The 21,882-nt window shown below is 39.1% G+C and overlaps 1 protein-coding gene across 2 annotated transcripts in view; it reads right to left on the bottom strand.

Moving 5' to 3' along the window:
- The window catches only part of Septin10 (septin 10), a 118,370-nt gene that overhangs the window by 39,548 nt on the left and 56,940 nt on the right, over positions 1-21,882 (bottom strand). For both annotated transcript variants that reach the window (XM_029570650.1, XM_008847567.3), the window contains exons 2-3: positions 15,151-15,268; positions 14,585-14,780 (exon numbers count right to left, since the gene is read on the bottom strand). In XM_029570650.1, coding sequence (XP_029426510.1) covers positions 14,585-14,780; positions 15,151-15,268 — 314 coding nt within the window. The remainder of the gene's footprint in view (positions 1-14,584; positions 14,781-15,150; positions 15,269-21,882) is intronic.

The raw sequence follows: 21,882 nt of genomic DNA, 5'->3' as shown, positions 1-21,882 counted from the left end.
TCCCCAACTGCATCACCCAATAGCCCACCTATAGGATTTCATGCATTCTGTTATGTATGTTAAGAACTATCTAACATATATGACAGAAGTCTCCTTTTGTACAGTGGATGATGGTTAATGTAGAAACTCACAACTGGTCAAAGTGCAGAGAATAAGTGACAGTGGAGTGCTCAGCCACACATAGGATTATCTGTAACACACACACACACACACACACACACACACACACACATCCCAAGGCTCAGGGACTATCAAAGAAGGGGCAGAAAGACTGTAAGAGCCAGAGGTAAGAGAGGACCAGGGAAAAACAAATAAATAAATAAACAAACAAACAAACAAACATCTAGACATGAGAAGACCACTCTACTCATGAACTCAAAGCAGCTGTGGTTGCCTACACAAGATCTAGCCAGTCAACACTCTAGCATGGAGAAGGAAGGGGTTCATGAGCCCCTACTCCTGATCATGGAAGTTAAAATGTAAAGAAAGATGATATGGATATAACTAAGTTGGCTGTAATTAAAAGTTATAAAAATACCCAAGGTCAAAATTCAATACACTGAGTTAAGACTGATTCTCTGTTTACAATAATGTTTTCTTAAGTACGAATCTGCTTTCAGTAACAGCTACAAAAAAATTACTTGGGGAATAAATACTTATCTATTATTGGAAAAAACATTTAAAACTTGACAATTAAATTTTATTCAGATTCTAAGTTTCTATGTTTACCATGGGATAAGGCCTTTGCTTCCCACCATCTTAACAGGGGGAAGAAATATATTAAAAACAGTTATCCTATTTGGGACATTCCTTCTAATTAGTAATTATAAAACTTATTTTAGTAGACAAGTATTTATATCTATTTGTAAACTTAGAACTCTTATACAAAAATTTTGTTGTGCTCATTATCATCCATCCTCAGAGTGATGTTGAACAAATGGCACAAAATAATACTTTCAGCTTCATTAGCCTAAGGCACTCTCATTTTTAAATTTTATTTATTATTTTTATTTTATTTGAGTGAATGTATATTATTGCATGCATGTAAGTGCAACTGTGTTGTGCAATGGCTGTGATGGTCAGAAGAGGGTGTTGGATCCCCTGGAATTGGAGTTACAGATAGTTGTTAGCCACCATGTGAGTGCTAGGAAATGATCCTGGGTTCTCTGCAAGAGCAGCCAGTGTTCTTAACCACTGAGCCAACTCTCCATTCCCCTAAGACACTCTCATTAATTCTTCTAAATCTAAGATCCACCCTTTTGGGACAACACCCACTATTTTACTATAAAATAAGTACTAGGCCTCCTACAAGAAATTAAGTTAAAAAATTATGAGACATATCTATTAAAGAGAGATGTACACTATATTAAGGGGCTTTTAAACAATACACAATTGGTTACAGATTCCTTCCACAGTGAGCTCCTGGAGGAGGAACAACTAGATTAGTGAGAACTAATACCATATCGTTTCATCAACTGAAAAAAAAAAAAAGAGTAATGTGTCACATGGAAAACTTCCCTCAGCATGGAGGGAAAAGACTTTATCAGGTACTTCTAACAACACTATGCTAAAAGTTCAGAAGAAAGTTCACTTTGTCACCACAAACTTGTACAGATGTCTTCTGGGAACACATCTGGCATGGACTTCAAAAAAGCTGGATACTACTCTTCAATTACACAGACAACTGAGTACCCCAAGTAACTAAAATAAAAATCCCTATGACATTTCTAGTATCTCTCACTTAAAAAAAAATTTTTTTTAAAGCTTTTACAGTTTTATTAGAATTTTAAAGAAAAAGAAATCCTCACGGCAGGAGAGGTGGTAATCTTGGCAGCTGCCTTGAGGAGGTGAATGGGGGAAAGGGAAGGGAAGGAAAGGAAAGGAGAGAGGAGGAGAGGGGGAGATGGGAAGAGAGAGAGAGAGAGAGAGAGAGAGAGAGAGAGAGAGAGGAGGCCATGCAGGTTTAGAGCCTGCGTGGGAGGTCAGACACCTGACATGTGGCTGCCTGGCAGCCAGCCACCTGGCTGGGAGAAGGAAGTTTTAGAGACAGTAACTTAAAAAAAGCGAGACGCTAGGGGGCAGCCAAAAGCCTTAAAGAAAGCATATTTAGTAAAAAAAGACATGAACAAGAAAGGGAAATTACACTTCCCTGAATTTTTCAGGGAAGCAGGCAACTCGCAGACTACTTGGCTGTAGCTAGGAAGTTTTGCCCCCTCTAGGCAGGATTGCAAGCAGGAAGAAGTCACTATCTTATTAATGCACTAGGGATTGTCTAAGATACCTAGAATTTTACTTGGTATATTTCTAAATAACAACAAAAAAATGCTAATCTTGTCTTATGCTATGTGTTGGTTGGTTTTGTCAACTGTGATACAAACCTAGACATATCTGAGAAAAGGGAATTTCAATCTCTATGTGAGATTTTCTGAATTGCTAATTGATGTAGAAGGGCCTAGCTCATTGTGAGCTGTGCCATTCCTAGGCAGCTGGTCCTGCTTTATATAAGAAAGTTCCTGAGCAAGACAAAGGAAGCAAGCCACTAAGCAGTGTACCTCCTTGGTCTCTGCTTCAGTTCTAGCCTAACTCCCCTCAATGACAGGCTATAACCTGGAAGCCAAATAAACTGTTTCCTCCCCCAAGATGCTTTTGGTCAACAGAAAACAAACTAGAACAAGTTACAAATGACAACATTAATTAGGTTTTTGTTATTACTGCTTATTCCAACTCCTCTACCTTATTTGAACCAAGTTTTTACTTTTTATTTTTATTTTATGTGTATGAGTGTATTGCTTGCTTGTAGGAAGGTGCACCCATGTTGTACAGTGCCCTTGCAGGACAGAAGAGAATGTTAAATCCCCTGAAACTGGAATTACAGATGGTTGTCAGCCACCATGTAGGTGCTGGGACTCGAACCCAGGTCCTCTGTAAGAACAGCCAGTGCTCTTAATTTTTGAAACATTGCTCCAGCCCCTTAAACCAAGTTTTCATGTTTGAAATGATGCAACTGTTTTCACTACCTTTACAAAAGAACTTGCTCAATATTCACTAAAATTTGGATTTTAAATATCTAGTTTTCATATGGCAAAGTAAAGACTCTGAAAAGCTCTTTGGAACAACTCTATCAACTTTATTAGGGATACCCAAAAATTTGGGTTAACTGTTAACTATAAAAAAGATAGCCATCTCTTATGACGGCAATGTTTGTGGTGTTTTATTCCTTAAGAACTCATGATTCTTGATTAAATAAGTGTTTAATGTATCCCATATTACAATTGAATTTCTTAAACAATATTAATATTTGTCAATGAAAACTAATGGGCAATATTATTATGCCCAAAATTATGCTCCAAGAGTCCCATTTTCCTTTCTGGTTGCAAAGTAAGAAACATGATTTAGTTATGTCTACAAAACCTATGGAATCCTGACTTCTCACAAGTGGTCTCTTGTTTGTATCCCTGTTACTAAGAATATTTGGTACATTGGAAAAAACAATCTTGTTAAGAGAAAATATAAAGTAATACTTTACAATGTGGCTTTCCATTTGCTTCCCCAAATACTAGTAGATAGTACATTATTTCAAATACTCCAAACACAAAATATTTCATAGACTACAAATAACTGCAAAGGAGATAGCCTATAATTAATATGGATCTTTATTAATATACATAAAAATTAAAATTAGAAAATGCATTACTAAATATTAAAAAGAAAGAAATTAATCTAAAAAGGCCTAATTCATAGATATGGATTCTCTGGGAGAAAAACAGGGCTTGGTCAGAGGGGATGGCTGAAATGGACTTCCAACTATTCTGTGCTAGGTGGCACTTCACATAAAACATGCCTATATATTATTTTAGTAACTGTCAAAAAACATGCAAAAACTCAATTAATGGGAAAAAGCACATTAAGATTTATTCTAAAGATAAATTTACACAGAAATCTATTATTTATTGTAGGTCTTAGTCCACAATAAATGAAACTTATTTCAGAATATCAAGTATCTTGGCCCTATTTTTTTGAGTTCCTTTAAAAATACTTTTACTTCAGATCCTGCCCACTTCATCTGTATTCCATTCCTCTATTCCACCTTCACCATGTCCACTGTTAGCCTTGGACCCAGACCCACTCCAGTTCTTCTGCATCTGATCCCTTCACTAGCTTCCTAACCCGGACTAGCTAAGCCCCCTAGCATAGATGCCACTGGTTCCTGATGTGTCTGGCACAGCCCAGCCCAGCACTCCTACTACCCTCACCAGCCTAACTACTAGCCTGTCCCACCAACTACTTAGAACAGTCCACTATTCTGCAAGAGCCTGAAATGTGCACCAATTTACTCTTCATACCTGAGAAAAAACATACCATGGTACAAAAACACTATAAACAGAACCAAAATTCAATTTTAGAAGGTCAGAATAGAAGTTCCAACCAGACACACAACCAACAAAGAACAACATATGCCCAAACGTGCAAAAGAAAAAACAAACCCAAATAATATGAAAAACCAAGAGAATATGTCCCCAGCAAAACCCACTAGTCCCACAGAAGTACATTGCAATGAGAACCACCCTGAGGAATCCCAAGATGCAGAATTTAAAAGGATAACCATAAACATGATCAAAGAACTTAAAGTAAACACAGACAAACAATTCAAAGAACCCAAAGATGGAAGGCATAAGGATGTGATGAAAGCTCAAGAATATATGAATATGTGGCTTAATGAAATATCAAAAACAATTCATAACTTGAAAAGTGAATTCATTAAAAAGACACAAATAGTGAAGAAAAGCCAAATGGAAACAAACATGGGATTGAAAAACTCAAAAAGCCAATTGGAAACAATAGGAGAAAGCTTCAAAAGAACAGTGAATGAAACAGAAAACAGAATATCAAGACTGAATTACAAAGTTGAACACTTGGACTCTTTAAGAAAAGACTGTAAAAAATTCAAAAACAGAGGAATGGAATATGCAGGAAATGTGAGATAACATGAAAAGACCAAATCTATGCATCATAGGTATACAGGAAGGAGAAGAATTTCAGGCCAACAGCACTGAACAAACCTTCAACAGGATTATAGAAGAAAACTTCCCTAAATTAAGGGAAAACCTACCTATACAGATTCAAGAGGCACATAGAATACCAATTAGACATGACCAGAACAGAAACTCCCCACGGCATATCATAGTAAAAACATTAAATGTACATAACAAAGAGGGTACTGAAAGCTGCTAGAGAAAAACAGCAAGTTACATATGAAGGAAAACCCATCAGAATCTTCATGTGTGCCATCATTATCACAAATTCCCAAACCTTCGCCTCTGCGCACAACCCCCACCTGCCTCAAAATCTAACGGGTAATTATCAGTCCCACCACTGGTATGGTACTTAACTCCACCTCTAAGGTAGCACCCCCAAACACCTGGTACCCTGACCTTTGGGTGGATCTTTGTGCCATATTTGAGGGAGAATAGGAACTCAGTGACCAGATACCCTCCCCTTCCTTTGGCTGTCTGCACCCAGGTACTAGATCACGCACCCACACTCTGATCATTTATGTCTGCCCAGGCCATGGACGTAATCGCCAACAAAAAAATGAGTGCGGAGGACCAGGAGACTACTATTACGCCAGTTGGGGATGCGAAACCAATGGCACGTTCTGGTGAACTGGGTCCTTGTTCCAAGATCTCATAATGGTGTAACAGGCCTGGGATCTACCTCCCTGGGATGGGGGTAACTGGTGGGGGTGAGATGGGTGACCCTTGCACTGGCCCACATTGCAGTCCACTTATTATCAAATTTACAGATCAGGGACAAAAGTCTCCAGGATGGGACACAGGAAAAACTTGGGGCCTGAGACTTTATGTTTTGGGAAGAGACCCTGGGACTTTGTTCACTATTCAGCTCCTCACCCACACACCCGCTGACATCCCCTCTGGTCCAATTGGGCCAAATGATGTACACATTAAACCGCCCTTTTTTACTTCTTCCCCACCCCCTCATCGATCCACCTTGATTCACCCACCTTACACTAGCTTGTCTTCCCCACCTACTTTTACGAGTGTTGCCTCCCCTCCCGTTGCTAGGACTGAGGGCCTCTTGGGGCTGCTTTCTGCTACCTACTCTGTCCTTAATGCTTCTAAGCCTGGGTACAGTCAGGACTGCTGGCTATGCCTCTCCACTGCCCCCCCACCCCCCCATTCTATGAAGGATTGGCCATCCTGGGCAACTATACATTCCTAGACACCAACTCTGACTGTCAATGGCATATTTCTGTCCCCAAGATGACCCTGGAATCTATTTACAGACAAGGCCTCTGTGTCACCCCTCAGGGCTTCACCATTCCAGCCCGCTATCAGCATCTCTGTACCCAAACCACCTACGTCACCTCTAATGAATCTTACTTACAACCTCCTCCTAATGTCTGATGGGCTTGTTCTTTTGGGCTCACTCCTTGTATCCACTTTATCATTCTCAACTGTTCTGGCCCCTCATGGTGCCTGCTAGCCCAGCTAACCCCAAGTGTTAACCTTTATTCAGGGGACAGGATGGACCTTAAGCTTTCCCCATTGGAACATTTATGCCATAAAAGGGCAGCTGCCCTGTGGTTGTTGGCACCACTCTTTTGGGGATCAGTGTTGCTGGCACCCTAGGGTTAGGAATGTCAGCACTGATCCTACAGGACAAAAGTTATAATGCTCTTAGTATGGCTATTGATTTGGACTTAACAGGATTACAAACTGCTATAGAACATCTTGAGAGTTCCCTGTCCTCCCTTGCCAAGGTCACCTTACAAAATAGAAGGGGCCTAGATCTCTTGCTCCTTCAACAGGGAGGATTATGAGTTGCTCTAGGAGAACAGTGCTGTCTCTATGCTAATCATTCTGGTGTCATAAGGGACTCCTTGAGCTTAGTTCGCAAAAGGATCTTAGAGAAAGAACAGACCAGGGTAAAGAACCAAAACTGGTATGAGTCACTATTCCAGTCTTCTCCTTGGCTCACAATACTCCTCTCTGCCTTAATCAGGCCTCTAGCCTTGCTACTTCTGGCCTTAACCTGTGGCACAATTCTTTTAAGAGCCTTACTTAACTTTATTAGAGACAGACTTGCTACGATTCAACTTATGATGGCACTGTCTCGCTTCTTACCCACTACCCCAGGTCATGCCCAGACCCAGATTTAAAAACGCTAAAAATCAAGGCCACAGCCATACAACCAGCCTAAAACAACTTAGATTGTCCTGCTGAGAGCCTTTCTGGGGACTACCTTGGCTCAGGCAAGGCGGATGTTGATCTTAGAGAGTCCTGGACTGAAAATATATTTGAAGGCCCTGGCTCAGACGAGATGATGCCAACAGGCTTTTCTGTTCATGTCTTGTGAGCACACGCCAAGATTGTCTAGCCATTGCCCCAAATTGCTTCATCCAGTAGACCTCTTCCTTCTTCATATCGCATCAGCCTTGCCATGGCCCCAGTTTGGACCTCAAAATAGCCCATCTTTTAAACAAAAAGGGGGAGATGTTGGAATATGTTAGTTTGCTTTTTAGGACACAAGATGGCCCCTTAACCCCAGAGAACCAATTACCCCTCCCTCACAGGGCTGATCACATGATTTACAGGAATTCTAGTCCCAATCAGTAAAACGGAACTGTAAATGGAAACTTAAGCTGTCTGCTCATATATGACCTGATCATTGTACTCTCTCCTGAATGACTTAAAAACCCTTATATAAGCTCGCTATTCCCCAATAAAGCAGAGCTGTGTCTCTGAACCCAGTCTCCTGTGTCTGAATGCGGCTCCATTGATACAGCCTCCAGCCCTGGGGTCTGGGATCAGGCGGCGACAGTGGGCAGCGACTGTAAAGGTGCCCGAATGGATGGCCACATAGATCTCTACTGAATATTCAACGAAGCACCAAAGAATACACTTTCTACTCAGCAGCTCATGCAAATTTTTCTAAAATTGATCACATTTGGGGACACAAAATAAATTTCAACAAATATTAAAAAAAATTTTGAAATATTTCCATGCATTAATGCAGACCATAAAAAAAATTATACTCAAAAGCAAAGGAAACTCTAGTAACTACATGCATTCATGGAGATTAAACAACACACTCCTGAATGATGAATGAGTCAAAGAATAAAGTAAGAAAGAAATAAAAGTATTCCTGGAACTAAATGAAAAAGATAACACAACACAACTAAACCTCTGGGACACATTAAAAGCAGTACTAAGAGGGAAGTTTATAGCTCTTAGGGCCTACATTAAAAAAACAGAAGGAGCACATGTAAATGACTTAATAGTACAACTCAACAACCTGGGAAGGCAAGAACAATCCAATTCCAACCTAGTTGAGGAAATAACAAAAATCAGAGCAGAAATTAATGAAACAAATAAAGAAAACTATATTAAAAAATCAATCTAAAAGCTGATTCTTTGAAAAGTTATACAAGATAGACAGACCCTTAGTCCAGTTAACCAAATGAAAAAAAATTCAAATGAACAAAATCAGAGTCAAAAGGGGAAACATGACAACAGACACCCCCCAAATCCAGAACACTGTAAGGGAATATGTAAAAATCTATACACCATTAAATTTGAAAATCTAAAGAAATAGATGAATTTCTAAAGTCATGGACACCACTGAAGTTAAACCAAGAAGAGATCAACAGCTTAAACAAACCAATTACAAATAAGGAAATTGAAAGAGTAATACAAAACCTTCCAACTAAAAAAAGCCCAGCCCATATGGATTCACAGAAGAATTCTACCAGACATTCAAAGAAAATCTATGACCATTACTGCTTAAATTATTGAAAAAGAAACAGAGGGAAAACTCCCAAACTCCTTCTCTATGAAGCCAGTGTCACTCAAATACCAAAACCAGATAAATACACAACAAAAGAAAACAATAGGCCCATATCCTTAATAAAAATTGATACAATGATACTCAACAAAATACTCTTGAACCACATTCAGACACACATCAAAAAGATCATCTACCATGATCAAGTCTGTTTTATTCCAGAGATGCAGTGATGTTTCAATATACATAAATCAATAAATGCAATAAATCATATAAACGGACTAAAAGAAAAATCACATGGTCATCTCAATAGATGCAGAAAAAGGTCTTTGACAAAATCTAACATGCATTCATGCTAAAAGTCCTAAAAGAAATTGGTCTGGAGGGAACATACCTCAACATAATTAAATCTCTATACAACAAACCCATCATTTTAAATGGAGAAAAACTGGAAGCATTCTCATTAAAAGCAGGAACTAGACAGGGCTGTTCATTATCTCCACTTTTTAATATAGTGCCTGAAATTCTTGTAGGAGCATTAAGACAAGAGAAAGAAAATAAAGGAGTATTAATTGGAAAAGAAGAGGTCAAACTATCACTCTTTGCAGACAATATGATATCATATATGAGCGATCCCAAAAATTCCACCAGAAAACTGTTAGAAATTATTAAGTCTTTCAGTAAAGTGGCAGGTTACAAAATCAACTTAAAAAAGCAAAACCCTTTCCGTATACCAATAATAAGGAATCAGAAAAAGTATTCAAGGAAATCCTCTGATTCACAATAACCACACAAAAAAATAGTAATAAATCTAACCAAAGACAGTAAAGAACTCTAGAATGAAAAATTTAAATCTTTAAACAAGAGATACAAGTTGCACATGGTGTTGCACACCTTTAATCCAAGCACTTGGGAGGTGGAGGCAGGCAGATATCCATGAGTTCAAGGCCCACTGGTTTACACAGCAAGTTCCAGGCCAGCTGGGGCTCAAAGGGGGTCGGGGGAGAGGCACTAGGAGATGGAACGACCTACCATGCTCATGAAATGGTAGAGTTAATATTGTGAAAATGACCATCCTACCAAAAGCAATCTATAGATTCAATGCAATGTCAATAAAAATACCTATGAAACTCTACACAGTGCTAGAAATCATCCTAAAATTCATATGGAATCAAGACTCCAGATAGACATACAATCTTGAGCAAAAAGAACAACAATGGGATGATCACCACACCAGATCTCAGATTATATTACAGAGCTATAGTCATAAAAACAGCATGGTACTAGCACAAAAACAGACAAGTACATCAATGGAGCACAACAGAAGACCCAAACATGAGTACATGCAATTTCAGCCACTTGATATTTGACAAAGGTAACAAGAAAATACAATGGAAGAAAGACAACCTCTTCAACAAATGTTGCTGGTAAACCTGGATCTTCACCCATGGAAGAATGTAATTGGATTGGACCCTTATCTTTCACCCTGCACAAAAGTCAACTCCAAATGGATCAAAGACCTCAACATAAAACCTTAAACTCTGAAACTGCTAGAAGAAAACTTGGCAGTATCCTCCAAGATATAGGTGTAGGAACAGACTTTCTAAATCAGACTCCCGCTGCTCTGGCATTAAAGTAAAAAGTCAGTAAGTGGGACTCATTAAGCTACAAACCTTCTGTCTAGCAAAAGAAACAATCGAGGAAGAGGAAACCCAGTGAGTGGGATAAAATCTTTACCAGCTCCACATCCAACAGAAGATTAATATCCAGAATATACAAAGAACTCAAAAAACAAAGACAAGAAAATAAATGACCCAATTAAAAAAATGAGCTATAGACCTATACAGAGAGTTCGCAAACAAAGAAATAAAAATGGATAAGAAACAGCTTAAAAAGTGATCAACTTCCTTAGTAACTAGAGAATGCAGATAAAAACCACTTTAAGATTCCATCTTACCCCAGTCAGACTGGGTAAGAGCAAGAGACCAAAAAGTACCAAATGCTGGTGAGGATGTGGAAAAAGGAAAAAACTCATTCACTGCTGTTGGGAATGCAAACTTGTATATCCACTATGGAAAGCATTGTAGAGAACTCTCAAAAAACTAAAATGAATCTACCATTATGATTACACTTATACCACCATCTTATACCACATCTACACTTACACTACTCCTTGGCATAAACCCAAAGTTCTCATCCTACTGTAGAGATACTTGTGCATCCATGTTTGTTGCTGCTCTCTTCATAATAGCAAAAAAATGGAAACAACCAAAATGTCCCTCAACTAACGAACGGCAAATGAAAATGTGGCACATCTACACAATGGAGTTCTACTCAGCAGTAAGAAAAGATGAAATTATGAAATTCACAGGTAAATGGATGGAATTGGAGACTATTATACTAAGTCAATTAAGACAAATGCAGAAAAGTAAGTGATGTATGTCCTCTTTCATTTGAGGATCATAGTACTAATCCCTTATATGCAAGTATACCTACCATATACCACTCATTAAAGAAGCTTCTTTCCTCAACAGATGGAGGCTACTAGAAGATCCCACAACTGGTCAGGCACAGACTATACATCTGAGAGATGCCCAGTCCTAGGTAACATATCTACAGCGAAACTTCTACACCCTTTAAGACTCATGGAACATAGTGGAATAGGGGATAGAGAGAAAACTAGTGTATACCTCAACTTTCACCTTATATAAGAGTGCAATGCACACAAAAGGACACAACTGGACAAGTTTTAAATAACAGACTGAAGAATGTGTGTCCCTGGATAGGACTCCTATATCAAACCTCCCCTAATCAAGGCTCAAGGGACCATTGAGAAAGAGAAGGCAGAAAGATTTTAAGAGCCAGGGCTGGTTCATGAACAAAGGGAAGCAGAGGATTTCAGGACACTGAAAGCTTGCACATGTGAACTTATGGCATAGGACCCATGCCAACTCAATCAGACAAGGGCCCAGAGTGAATCAAAGGAAATGGGTGGCAGGTTGGCCTTAGTCTAGGAACTAATGGAGACTGATTACTACTGGGTGAGTCAGAGTAGGCCTTCCCAATGATTTCTATATAGGCTGACTAGACTCCACTGGATGAATTTGCACAAAAGGACATCTGGGTACAAAGTTTTGACTGAATAGGACTTAACCTGTATGGTGGAATACATGAGGAATGAGGTCCAGTGGGAGGGGGGATCGTGGGCATGGATGGGGAGTGGGCTAAATTTGATTAAAAACCCTTCTATAAAATCTAAAAAATCATTGAAAAAAACATTTTACTTGGGGCTAGAGAGATGGATCAGCAACTAAGAGTACTGGCTGCTTTTGCAGAGGACCCAGGTTCAATTCCCAGAATCCACATAGTGGCTAACAACCATCTGTAACTTCAGTTTCAGGACGTTTGACAACCTCTTCTGGCTTGCACAGGCACTGTATAATACAGATGCACTTGCATACATGTAGGTAATACACTCATACACATAAAATTAAAAAGTAATTAAAAATACTTTTACTTATATACAAATTAGTTCTACTTGATGTCCATCTTATACTTATTAATAACCTTTAAATACAAGGCATCATGGGCCTATATACTGCCATTAGTTTATTCCTTTCCAGAAGGCCCCCAGGAATCATTTGTTTATACATCTGAAAGGCATGCTCAAACTTGGATTATACAGAGTTAATTTATATAAAATGACTGTGGAAAATAATTTGTCATAATGAAGGTACATATACCTCAGAAAGAAAAAAGAATGAAAGGCTACTCCAATATATTCCTTTGGTTCGGTCATATTTGAAAATTGATATAGAATCTATAATCTTTATAAAACTACAGAAGAAATGACATAAAACAGAACTAAAATTGTATTATTATAAACTTTCCTATATGTTCATCTAGATAGTTCTCATTGGGAACCAGTTCTGTATGACTGGTGATCTTTGTGGGGAGGCATACTGTCTTGGCTTTTCATATTGCTAGTATTTCTGCTATATGATCTGGGCACCTGTTGTTAGTTCTCTGGTTGTGTTTGAGATGAGTTTCTAGTCCACTTATGTTTTGTGGGAGTTTGGTTCTATATTTGCTATTACCCAAACTTGGTTAATTTCAGGTTGGATAAGAGGAGCTTGTGGCTCAGTTTTTATGATACTTGATGTTAATTTTTGACTGGAGAGGCTGGGGAGATTCCAATTAAGTGGGTATTGGGGGGGTGTCACTGGGTTCTTAGTGGTGGTATGGGTGACTACCTGGGTGAGATCCCGATGAGATGGGGCAGGTTAGCCAGTGCTTAGGAAGCCAATGGAATTTACTAACAGAGTCAGGATGCTGGCTGCTGTGGCAAGATGGGGGACTGAAAGGACTCACCAAGAAAGCCCATGAATATAGCTTCCTGCTGGGTCTGAGTCACCTGAAAAGCAATATGGGGTGAGCGAGTGAGGAAGGTGACCAGGAAAGCCTATTAGTGAGATTCCTGGCTGGGCCCGAGTCAGGGAAGGCTGTATGATCAGACTTAAGGCTCATTCATTAGGAGGATTTGGTAAACCTAGCCAAGAACCCAATGCTGGAGAGGTCATAGACCTAGAGAAGAACTTAATACTACCATTTTGCTAAATTGATATGGTATCCAAATGCCTTCCACATACTTATGCTTACACTATAGATAAATGTAGCTCTCCCCTCTCATTAAAGAAGCTTCTTTTTGCAGCAGGCGGAGGCTATTACAGAGAACTAAAACTGGTCAAAGTACAGAGAATAAGTGACTGTGGAATGCTCACTGTCAAGTGAGACTTCTATAACACAACCCCTTCATCCAAGGCTCAGGGACATCACAGAGTGGGGGGCAGGAAAGATAAGAACCAGAGGACTGGAGGACTGCTGAGAAAGAGTACCTTTTGACATGACAGGGATGTTGCACCTATGAATTCCCAAACAGTTATGGTTGCCTGCATGTGACTGCCACCAGTCAACATTCCAGTACGGATTAGACAAGGGCTCACAAAGCCTCACCCCTAGATGAACTACAAGCAGGTGGTGACTGCTGAGGGAGGGTTAGTTTTCTTCAAGAGTTGAGCAGACTGACCGTGCCCCCAGTGGTCAGGACTATGTGCATGTGTATACAGGCAATATTAGTTGTATTCAATAGGTTATGTATGTGTACACACACACACACACACACACTAGAAGAGGACATGAATTTGAGAGGGATGTGGGGAGGTCACAGGAAGAATTGGGTGTGAAAAGAAGGGTATATATCAAAATGTATTATACTCATGTATGAAAGTCTGAAAAAAAAAACCCCAAAACATCTCCTACAATGCTTAATACATGTAACTCCTATTCTGGTGGGAATTTGAAGTGAAAAAAAAAAGAATAAAATAAATTAATTCATAGCCCATTATATATGTTTGTCATTATATACCCTGTATGTATTTTTTCCTAGTCAAGGTAAGTCTTGTCTGAAAATTAAGACCAATCATTGAATATACACTAAATAGCAGGAAATAACCACAATTTATTTTGATGAAATACATATTTTAATGATATTATTTAAATCATTCTAAAGAAATATATAGTAGAAAATGTCAACATGAATAAAAACAATATACTCCTTAGATGCTAAAAAGAGAGAGATGGAAGAGGAAGAGAAAAAGAAAAATTGTATCTGTGAGGCAAAGTGTGGATTACCTCAGGGGAAAATCACAGCTCTAGAAGAAGAAGGCAAATGTCTTACCCTGAAATAAAACTTATTTTGCTACAAAAAGAAAACACATACCTCTCTTCTTTATTTATTTGGTCACCAAATCCCACTGTATTCACTATGGTCAATTTCAATCGAACATTACTTTCTTGGAGTTCGTATGTCTGAGCTTTAAGTCTAACACTTGGACAAAAATGTGAGGATTCATGTTCTTCAAAATTAGTATTAAACAATGTGTTAATCAGTGTTGATTTCCCAATTCCAGTCTCCCCTGAAAGAAAAAAAGGTACATCTTTCAAAAGTGCATGGGGTCATTGAGAAGAAACACATATGTAAACTCCTACAATGTCTAGGTAGCCCATCAAAGAAATTTAGGTTAAGGCTGGTCCTAAATCACTAGGAGAGCAATGATTAAACATGCTAAGTTATTCAGACCTCTAAAGAGGACACTAAAAGATTAGGAACATGCAAAAAAAAAAAAAACAAAAAAACAAAAAAAAACTAGTAGAATTTAAACAACTGAGAAAATCCATAACATCATTATCTTAAATTTCTAACTCAAGTATCACTATGCTTATACAAAGGATGAAGTGAGCATGGGAATATGAAAGAAAAACTTAGAGGAAGTTACTGGCACTCACCAACACAGAGAATATTAAAACAGAAGCCTTGCTGAATGGATCTGTCAACCAGCTGATCAGGTAAACTCTCAAAACCAACATGGCCACACATAGTCAAGGAACGGATATGTTCTTTTTTCTGAAGGAAAAAAAACAATAATTAAAATAACTCAGACTGAAGTAGGGTATATGGATACACTTTCACTTGAAATGATAAATATCATTTATCAAAGCAACTAAAGATTTTAAGTTTCCATTTCTCACTTAAGATATAAGTGAGTAAGTAAATCTGTGAGAAAATAAACCAATGTCCAGATGCTTAAAACCCTCAAAACCCACACTTCTTATTTCTGTCATAGGCCAAAAGTCCAGCAGACTTCTGGATACCCTCCTAACCCAGACCCCACCCATTGCATCCTTATTCCCTGTACCCAGACTAGCTGCATTTTCTGGCTTCTGGTCCCACACCTAACCTGCCTAAACAGACCCTCCCCTGTCCCTACCTCCACCTTACCCAGAGGCACTCCTGATCTTCCAGCATCAGACCTTCAGACAACCCTGGTATATCAGACCATACCCACTGCTGCTTGATTCCCCTGTACCCTGATCAGTTACATTCTCTCTCCTCAAGCAGTACTGGCCTGCTTCCAGCCTTGGCCCAGTCTGTCTCTTCCCACGTCAGACCTCTGAACAGTCTTCTAACTCAGACCTGCACCCACTGTATCCTGATATCCTGCACCCAGACTGGCTACATTGTCTTGCCTCAGTTCCCATACCTACTCTACCTAGCTAAGTAGAACCTCCCACGCTGAACCCACCCCTTGGCCCTAGTCCCCACTCCTGACCTTCCAGCCTGAGACCTCCTGACTAGCTTGCCAAAACCCAGCCACTGGATCCCCAAAGTCTTGAATTCCCTTTCCCTGGGGGAGAGCTCCTCATTAATCACAGAGTTCCTCACTAATCAGCTTGGAACCAAACTGTCCACTCAATGCAAAATCAAAAGTAAGAACCTGAAGCACAGATCAACTATTAGTGTATGACCAGAATGCAACCAAGCTACATCAACAATATAAACAGAACAAAACTGCAACTAAACAAAGGCAGACAAGAATTTCATATCAGACACACAGCCCAAATGCCCAAACCACAATGTAAAAATACAAAAACAAAAAGCCAAGAAAATATGTCCCTAACAAAATCCATCAGTCCCCCAGAAGTGTACTATAATGAGAACTACCCAGAGGAACCAGAGGACACAGAATTTGAAAGAACAATCACAAACAACATGATCAAAGAATTCAACAACTTTAAAGAACACAGAAAAACTCAACTCAAACAGGGTAGGAATAAACTCCTGACTGAAGCTCAAGAGAATAGAAATATCGTAATATGGCAGACTGAAATGACAAAATATTTCAGGACTTGAAAAGTAAATTTACAAAAGAGACAGAAATACTGAGAAAACTCGGGCCAAAGTGAAGATGGAATTGAAAATTCAGTAAGTCAATTTGAAATGACAGGAGAAAGCTTCACAAGCAGAATGAATGAAAAGGAAAACAAAAATCAAGACTAGGTGATAAAGTTGAAGAACTGGACTAATCAAGCAAAGAGTATGAAAAAATTTTAAAATGAATCTAGCAAATATCTCTGCAGTAGGATGAGTCCTTTGGGTATATCCAAAGAGTGATATAACAGATCATATGGTGGATTCATTTTTAGTTTTTTAAGAGTTCTCCACACTGCTTTTTCATAGTGATTGGACGAGTTTGCAATCCCACCAGCAGTGAATTCCACCAATTCTCAGCAGCATTTGGTGCCATTTGTTCTCTTGATCTTATCCAATATAATTGGGGTCCTGATGTAAACTCAGGAGCCAGGAAAATGGAAAAGAACCTGGAGGTAAATGGAAATAAAGAGCCCAAGAGAGGTCAATAGTAGGAAACAGATGTTACTGAAGGGGAAATGGGAGAATGGGGGTATTTAACTAGGAAGGAAAGAGGGAAGGAAATACAAGGAACCATAGAGGTAAAAGGGAAGAAGGTGCTCAAGAGAGGGGGGATAAGGAAAAAATGGGACAAATTGGGGAACTTTAACTACGGAGGGAGGAGGAAGGTTAAACAGAGAGAGAAGGAGAAATAAAGCTTAGGTGGTATGAAAAACCAAAGGGAAATGTATTCGCTCAAAACCTACTAAAAATACACATGAATACATGTACATAGCTAAAGGCTATATAATAAGAAACAGAATGCCAGACAGGAAAAAGGTCCTTTCCAGTTGTTGGTCAGAGTAGTTCAAGAGATTGGCAAAATAACATAGGCTACTGCCACGGCCCTTGATTACCTCCCAGAATTTAAGGTAAGAGCCTATTGCCAAACACAGGACATATTTCAGGCTCAGGGTTTGGAGCAATGGAGTTTGAATGGACCTCCTCCCTGAAGACTAGCTCTCATAGTTTTGGAGGACACTATGCAAGCTTCTAGAAGAGAAAAATCAATCAATGGTCCAACCCCAGCCTTAAAGTCTAATAACCACAACAATAATGGGCGTAGCAAACTATATTGGTGCAGCAGTGCCACTTTTATCTTGGGGGTAACCAACAGCTACCTAATTGGACTTAAAGCCTGCTCAATGGGAGGGAATTCATGGGAGGAACTGTAAACATACCCAAATACACAGAGTTGAGGAGGTTATAGAGCCTAGAGAAAACCCTACCTTGTCACATTCCTAGACAAATGTAATTTCTTACTGTATGCTAAATATGAATCCTTATATTTACAGACAAATATACCTCTGACCAGTCATCAAGGAAGCTTCTTTTTGAAACAGATGGAGACTATTACAGAGTTCCACTACTGGCCAAACACAGAGAACAAGTGTCTGTGAGATGGCCAGCCTTATATGACACATCTACAATGGAAAGTCTACATCTAAGACTCAGGAAACAAAGTGGAATGGGGTAGAGAGAATACTAATGCATATCTCAGCTCTCACCAGCGACGCTTCCTCATGCATCAGAATACAATGCATTTAGGCCACCACAACTTGCCAAAGTGTAGAGAATAAGAGACTGCAGACTGTGTGTCCGTGGATAGGACTTCTATATTAAACCTCACCCACCATGGATTAGGGATCATTGCAGAAGAGGGGGTGGAAAAATTGTAAGAGGCAGGGTTGGTGCATGATCATAAAGAGAAAGAATCTTCCAGTTCTCTGGGAACTTGCTCATATGAACTTACAGCAACAGAAATAGTATGTATAATAACCATGCAACCTCAATCAGACAAAAACCCAACATAGAACTGGGGAAACGGGCAGGAGACCCCAAGCCTAGCCAAGCTGACTACTGTTGGGTGAGAGAGAGTTAATCTCCCTTGGTGGAGTGACTCAGGGTGGGGGGCACTAAAGGAGGGTTCAGATATGGGAGGGGATCTGGGCATGATTAAGATATATTAAATGAACAAAAAATTCAATAAAAATGCATTGAGAAAAAAAGACAATAATAGAGGACATGAAGTTGGGAGGAAGGCTAGTAAGGTGGGAATGGAGAGAAAAGAGGGGTCTGGGTATGATCAAATTACATTGTATAAAATTACTGAATCAATAAAATAGTTTTCAAATGTTCTTTTAAAAGATATATGAAATGTACAAAAATTCAATAAAAATATACGTGGAAAAAAACAAGAAACAGAAAACTATAAAAATAGCTCTAAAACAACATCTAAGTTAAAATGGGATGTTAAAACTATTTAACTCATTGAAAAACAAGTACTAAAGATAAATTCTAAGAAATTACACTACTATCAATCCCTTAATTGCCTTCTATCCTCTGGTCTTGCCTCCTTATTTCTCTCCAAGGAGAACAAAAAAAATTCTGTGTCAGCAAGATTGTTTGGGCTTGTTTTAAGTTAAAAATCTAGAAGGAAAAGAGATTCCATACTATATTAAAAAATTTTCATTTGTAAAGGTCACTCAGATGATTAACTACAAAGATAGCCAAAATGTCTGAGAAACAAATCAGTCTTACATTTTAAAATAATTAATGATCATATAAAATATTCAAACAAGCAGATGCACGAATTACAGAAATCTATCCAAGACTGCAAAAAGACAGTCACAAAACTGAATGAAACCATTAGTAAATTAGAGGCAAAATACTAAGGCATGTAGGAAAAATTCAAAAAGGAGACTAAAACACTGAAAAAGAGCCAAACAGAAATACTTGGAGATGATCAATCAAAACAAAACAAAACAAAATACACACACACACGCACACACACACACACACACACACACACACACACAACAGATACCATCATTAATAGACAAAAGCATGCAGAAGAATAAATCTCAAGAATGGAAGACAAAATTAAGACAATAATACAAATCAATATATATAAAGAAAAAAGGTAAGGAGCATGAAAAATATTTCCAAGAACTCTGGGATACATTCAAGAGGCTAAACTACAGATTCGTGGTAGAAAAGAGGAAGCAGAAATAAAATCAAATGGAATAGACTAATTGAAATTATAGAAGAAAATTTCTCAGACATGAAGAGGTAGACACCCAAACACAAAAGGTATCAAGCACTCCAGAAGTACGTGACCAGAGAAGAAGCTCTTCATGACACATCAGTCAGGATGTCAAAATTACAAAGAATTATCCTAAAAGCAGTATGAGAGCTCTGAAAGCTTATAAATAATTGTGAATTAAACATGGTATACTCTATAAAGTTATTTTTCAAAATTGCTGGAGAAATAAGGGTATTTCGAGACAAACACAAATTAAGGCAGTTCATGACAACCAAGCCAACAAGGCTCTGCAGATGTGTCACTTAGGCCTGGGAATTTATAGACAATGTCTCTGTGACCAGTTGTGGGACTTGGTAATAAGTCTCCATCTGGTGCAAAAGAAGCTTCTTTGACAAGTGGTGACTGAGATATTTGTCTGTAAATATAAGGATACATATTTTGCATAGTTAGAAATTACATTAGTCTAGGGATGTGATAGTCTTGGGGTTTTCTCTAGATCTATGACCTTTCCAGCCATGTGTATTTGGTTATGTTTACAGTTCCACACGAGTTTCCTCCTACTGAGTGGGCTTTTAGCACAATTAGGTAGCTGTTGATTGCCCCCAAGATAAAAGTGCCACTACTGCACAAATGTTGTATGCTGTGCCGGCTATTGATGTGGGTATTTGATCTTGAAGCTAGTGTTGGACCATCAATTGATGTTTTCCCTTGGCAACTTCATAGTGTTTTCCAAACCTATGAGAGCTAGCCTTCAGAAGTGGCTTCCAGATCAATTCCAGGTCCATTGCTCCAAATCCTGTGTCCGAAATATGTTCTGTCTTCAGCATAGGGTCTGATCTTCAAGTTCTGGGAGGCCATCGAGGGCTGTGGCAATAGCCTGTGTAACACTTTTTCACTCTCCTACTGTCAGTAGCAGCAAGGATGGAGGCAGAGCTCTAGTCACTCTCAGCAGCCGAGGAGTTCCTTTAATCTTTTAGGGGCCCCACCTTAAGAAAAACTGAATCCTTGTTTTTGACACAAAAGAATTTCAGGGCAAGCTAGCGCAAAGCACAACTAGAGAACATTAAAAGCAGAAATGACACTGGGTGTGGTGGCACTTGCCTTTATCCTAGCCCTCGCAGGCAGATCTCTACGAGACAGAGGCTAGCCTGGGTCACATAGTGATTTCTAGGAGGGCTGGGACTAGGGAGACCCTGTAAAAAAAATAAAAACAAAAACAAAAAAGTATTCAGAGAAAGAATGAAGCCTATCTAGGAGCATTTTCAGAGGTTTGAAAGCAAACAGAAAAACAAACTGAATCATCAGAAACCAAAATGCTTTCTAAGGAAATAAAATGGGTACCTTAAACCAAATATCTGAAAGCAAGTAACAAACAAAAAAGTATCCAAAGAATAGGATCCTAAACAACAAACTCAGTGTGGGGAGCCGCCTGCCGTCCCTGCAGACGCCATTACAAGATGGCGCTCACATCCGGTTCATGCTGAGCAGTAAATAAGTCAGTACGCATGCCCAAAGTAATTTTCCACCTTCTAGTCTCTGCCTACCTCGTGGCGTGATATGGGCTGATGAGTTTGCGACCAATCAAGAGTTGCCACATCCAAGACGGGCTTACTAACCTATATAAGGGCTGGGTTTCCGACATTCGGGGTCTTCGCCCTGTAAGCTTATGCTCTCCCTCTCAAGATGCATTAAAGCTTTTCTGCAGAAGGATCCTGAGTGTGCCGCGTCGTTCTTGCTGGCGAGACGATAGCGCGGGACAACAATCTTATCATAGATTAGCTTATTGAAAAAGCATTGAAGATGAAAAAATATGAAATGGTTGAGTGCAGTTTCTGAAATTATGACATGTAAAATCCTTGCACCTTTATTTATGCTTCTGAAGAAACATCTGGCAAACTGAAGTGAACAGCCCTCAGAGGCACTGTAAAGCAGAGCATGTTAATACAAGCTCCTGAAACAATGATTTTGTACTGTAAGAGAGTCCTGAGAAGTCTATTTGATAGTCCATGGCAAAACTAATCCGTTTTAATACCTAAAAAGGGGTTTTCCTTTTTTTTCACTAATTCAGAGACAATCCATTTGGACAGGGTTTTTCTGTGTCCTTTGAGGGTATATATATTGGAGATTTTATCAACAGTGAGAGTGCTCCACCTCTGTATATGGACTTTTTGGATTCTTGTCTGTGGGAGGTTTGTGGGTCGTTGGTGAAGAGGCCACTGGAAAA

The sequence above is a fragment of the Nannospalax galili genome, unplaced genomic scaffold (genome assembly GCF_000622305.1).
Source record: "Nannospalax galili isolate Female #2095 unplaced genomic scaffold, S.galili_v1.0 scaffold323, whole genome shotgun sequence".
Classification (NCBI taxonomy): domain Eukaryota; kingdom Metazoa; phylum Chordata; class Mammalia; order Rodentia; family Spalacidae; genus Nannospalax; species Nannospalax galili.
Note: the sequence above shows the minus strand (reverse complement) of the source record. Positions and strands in the feature narration are given on the sequence as shown.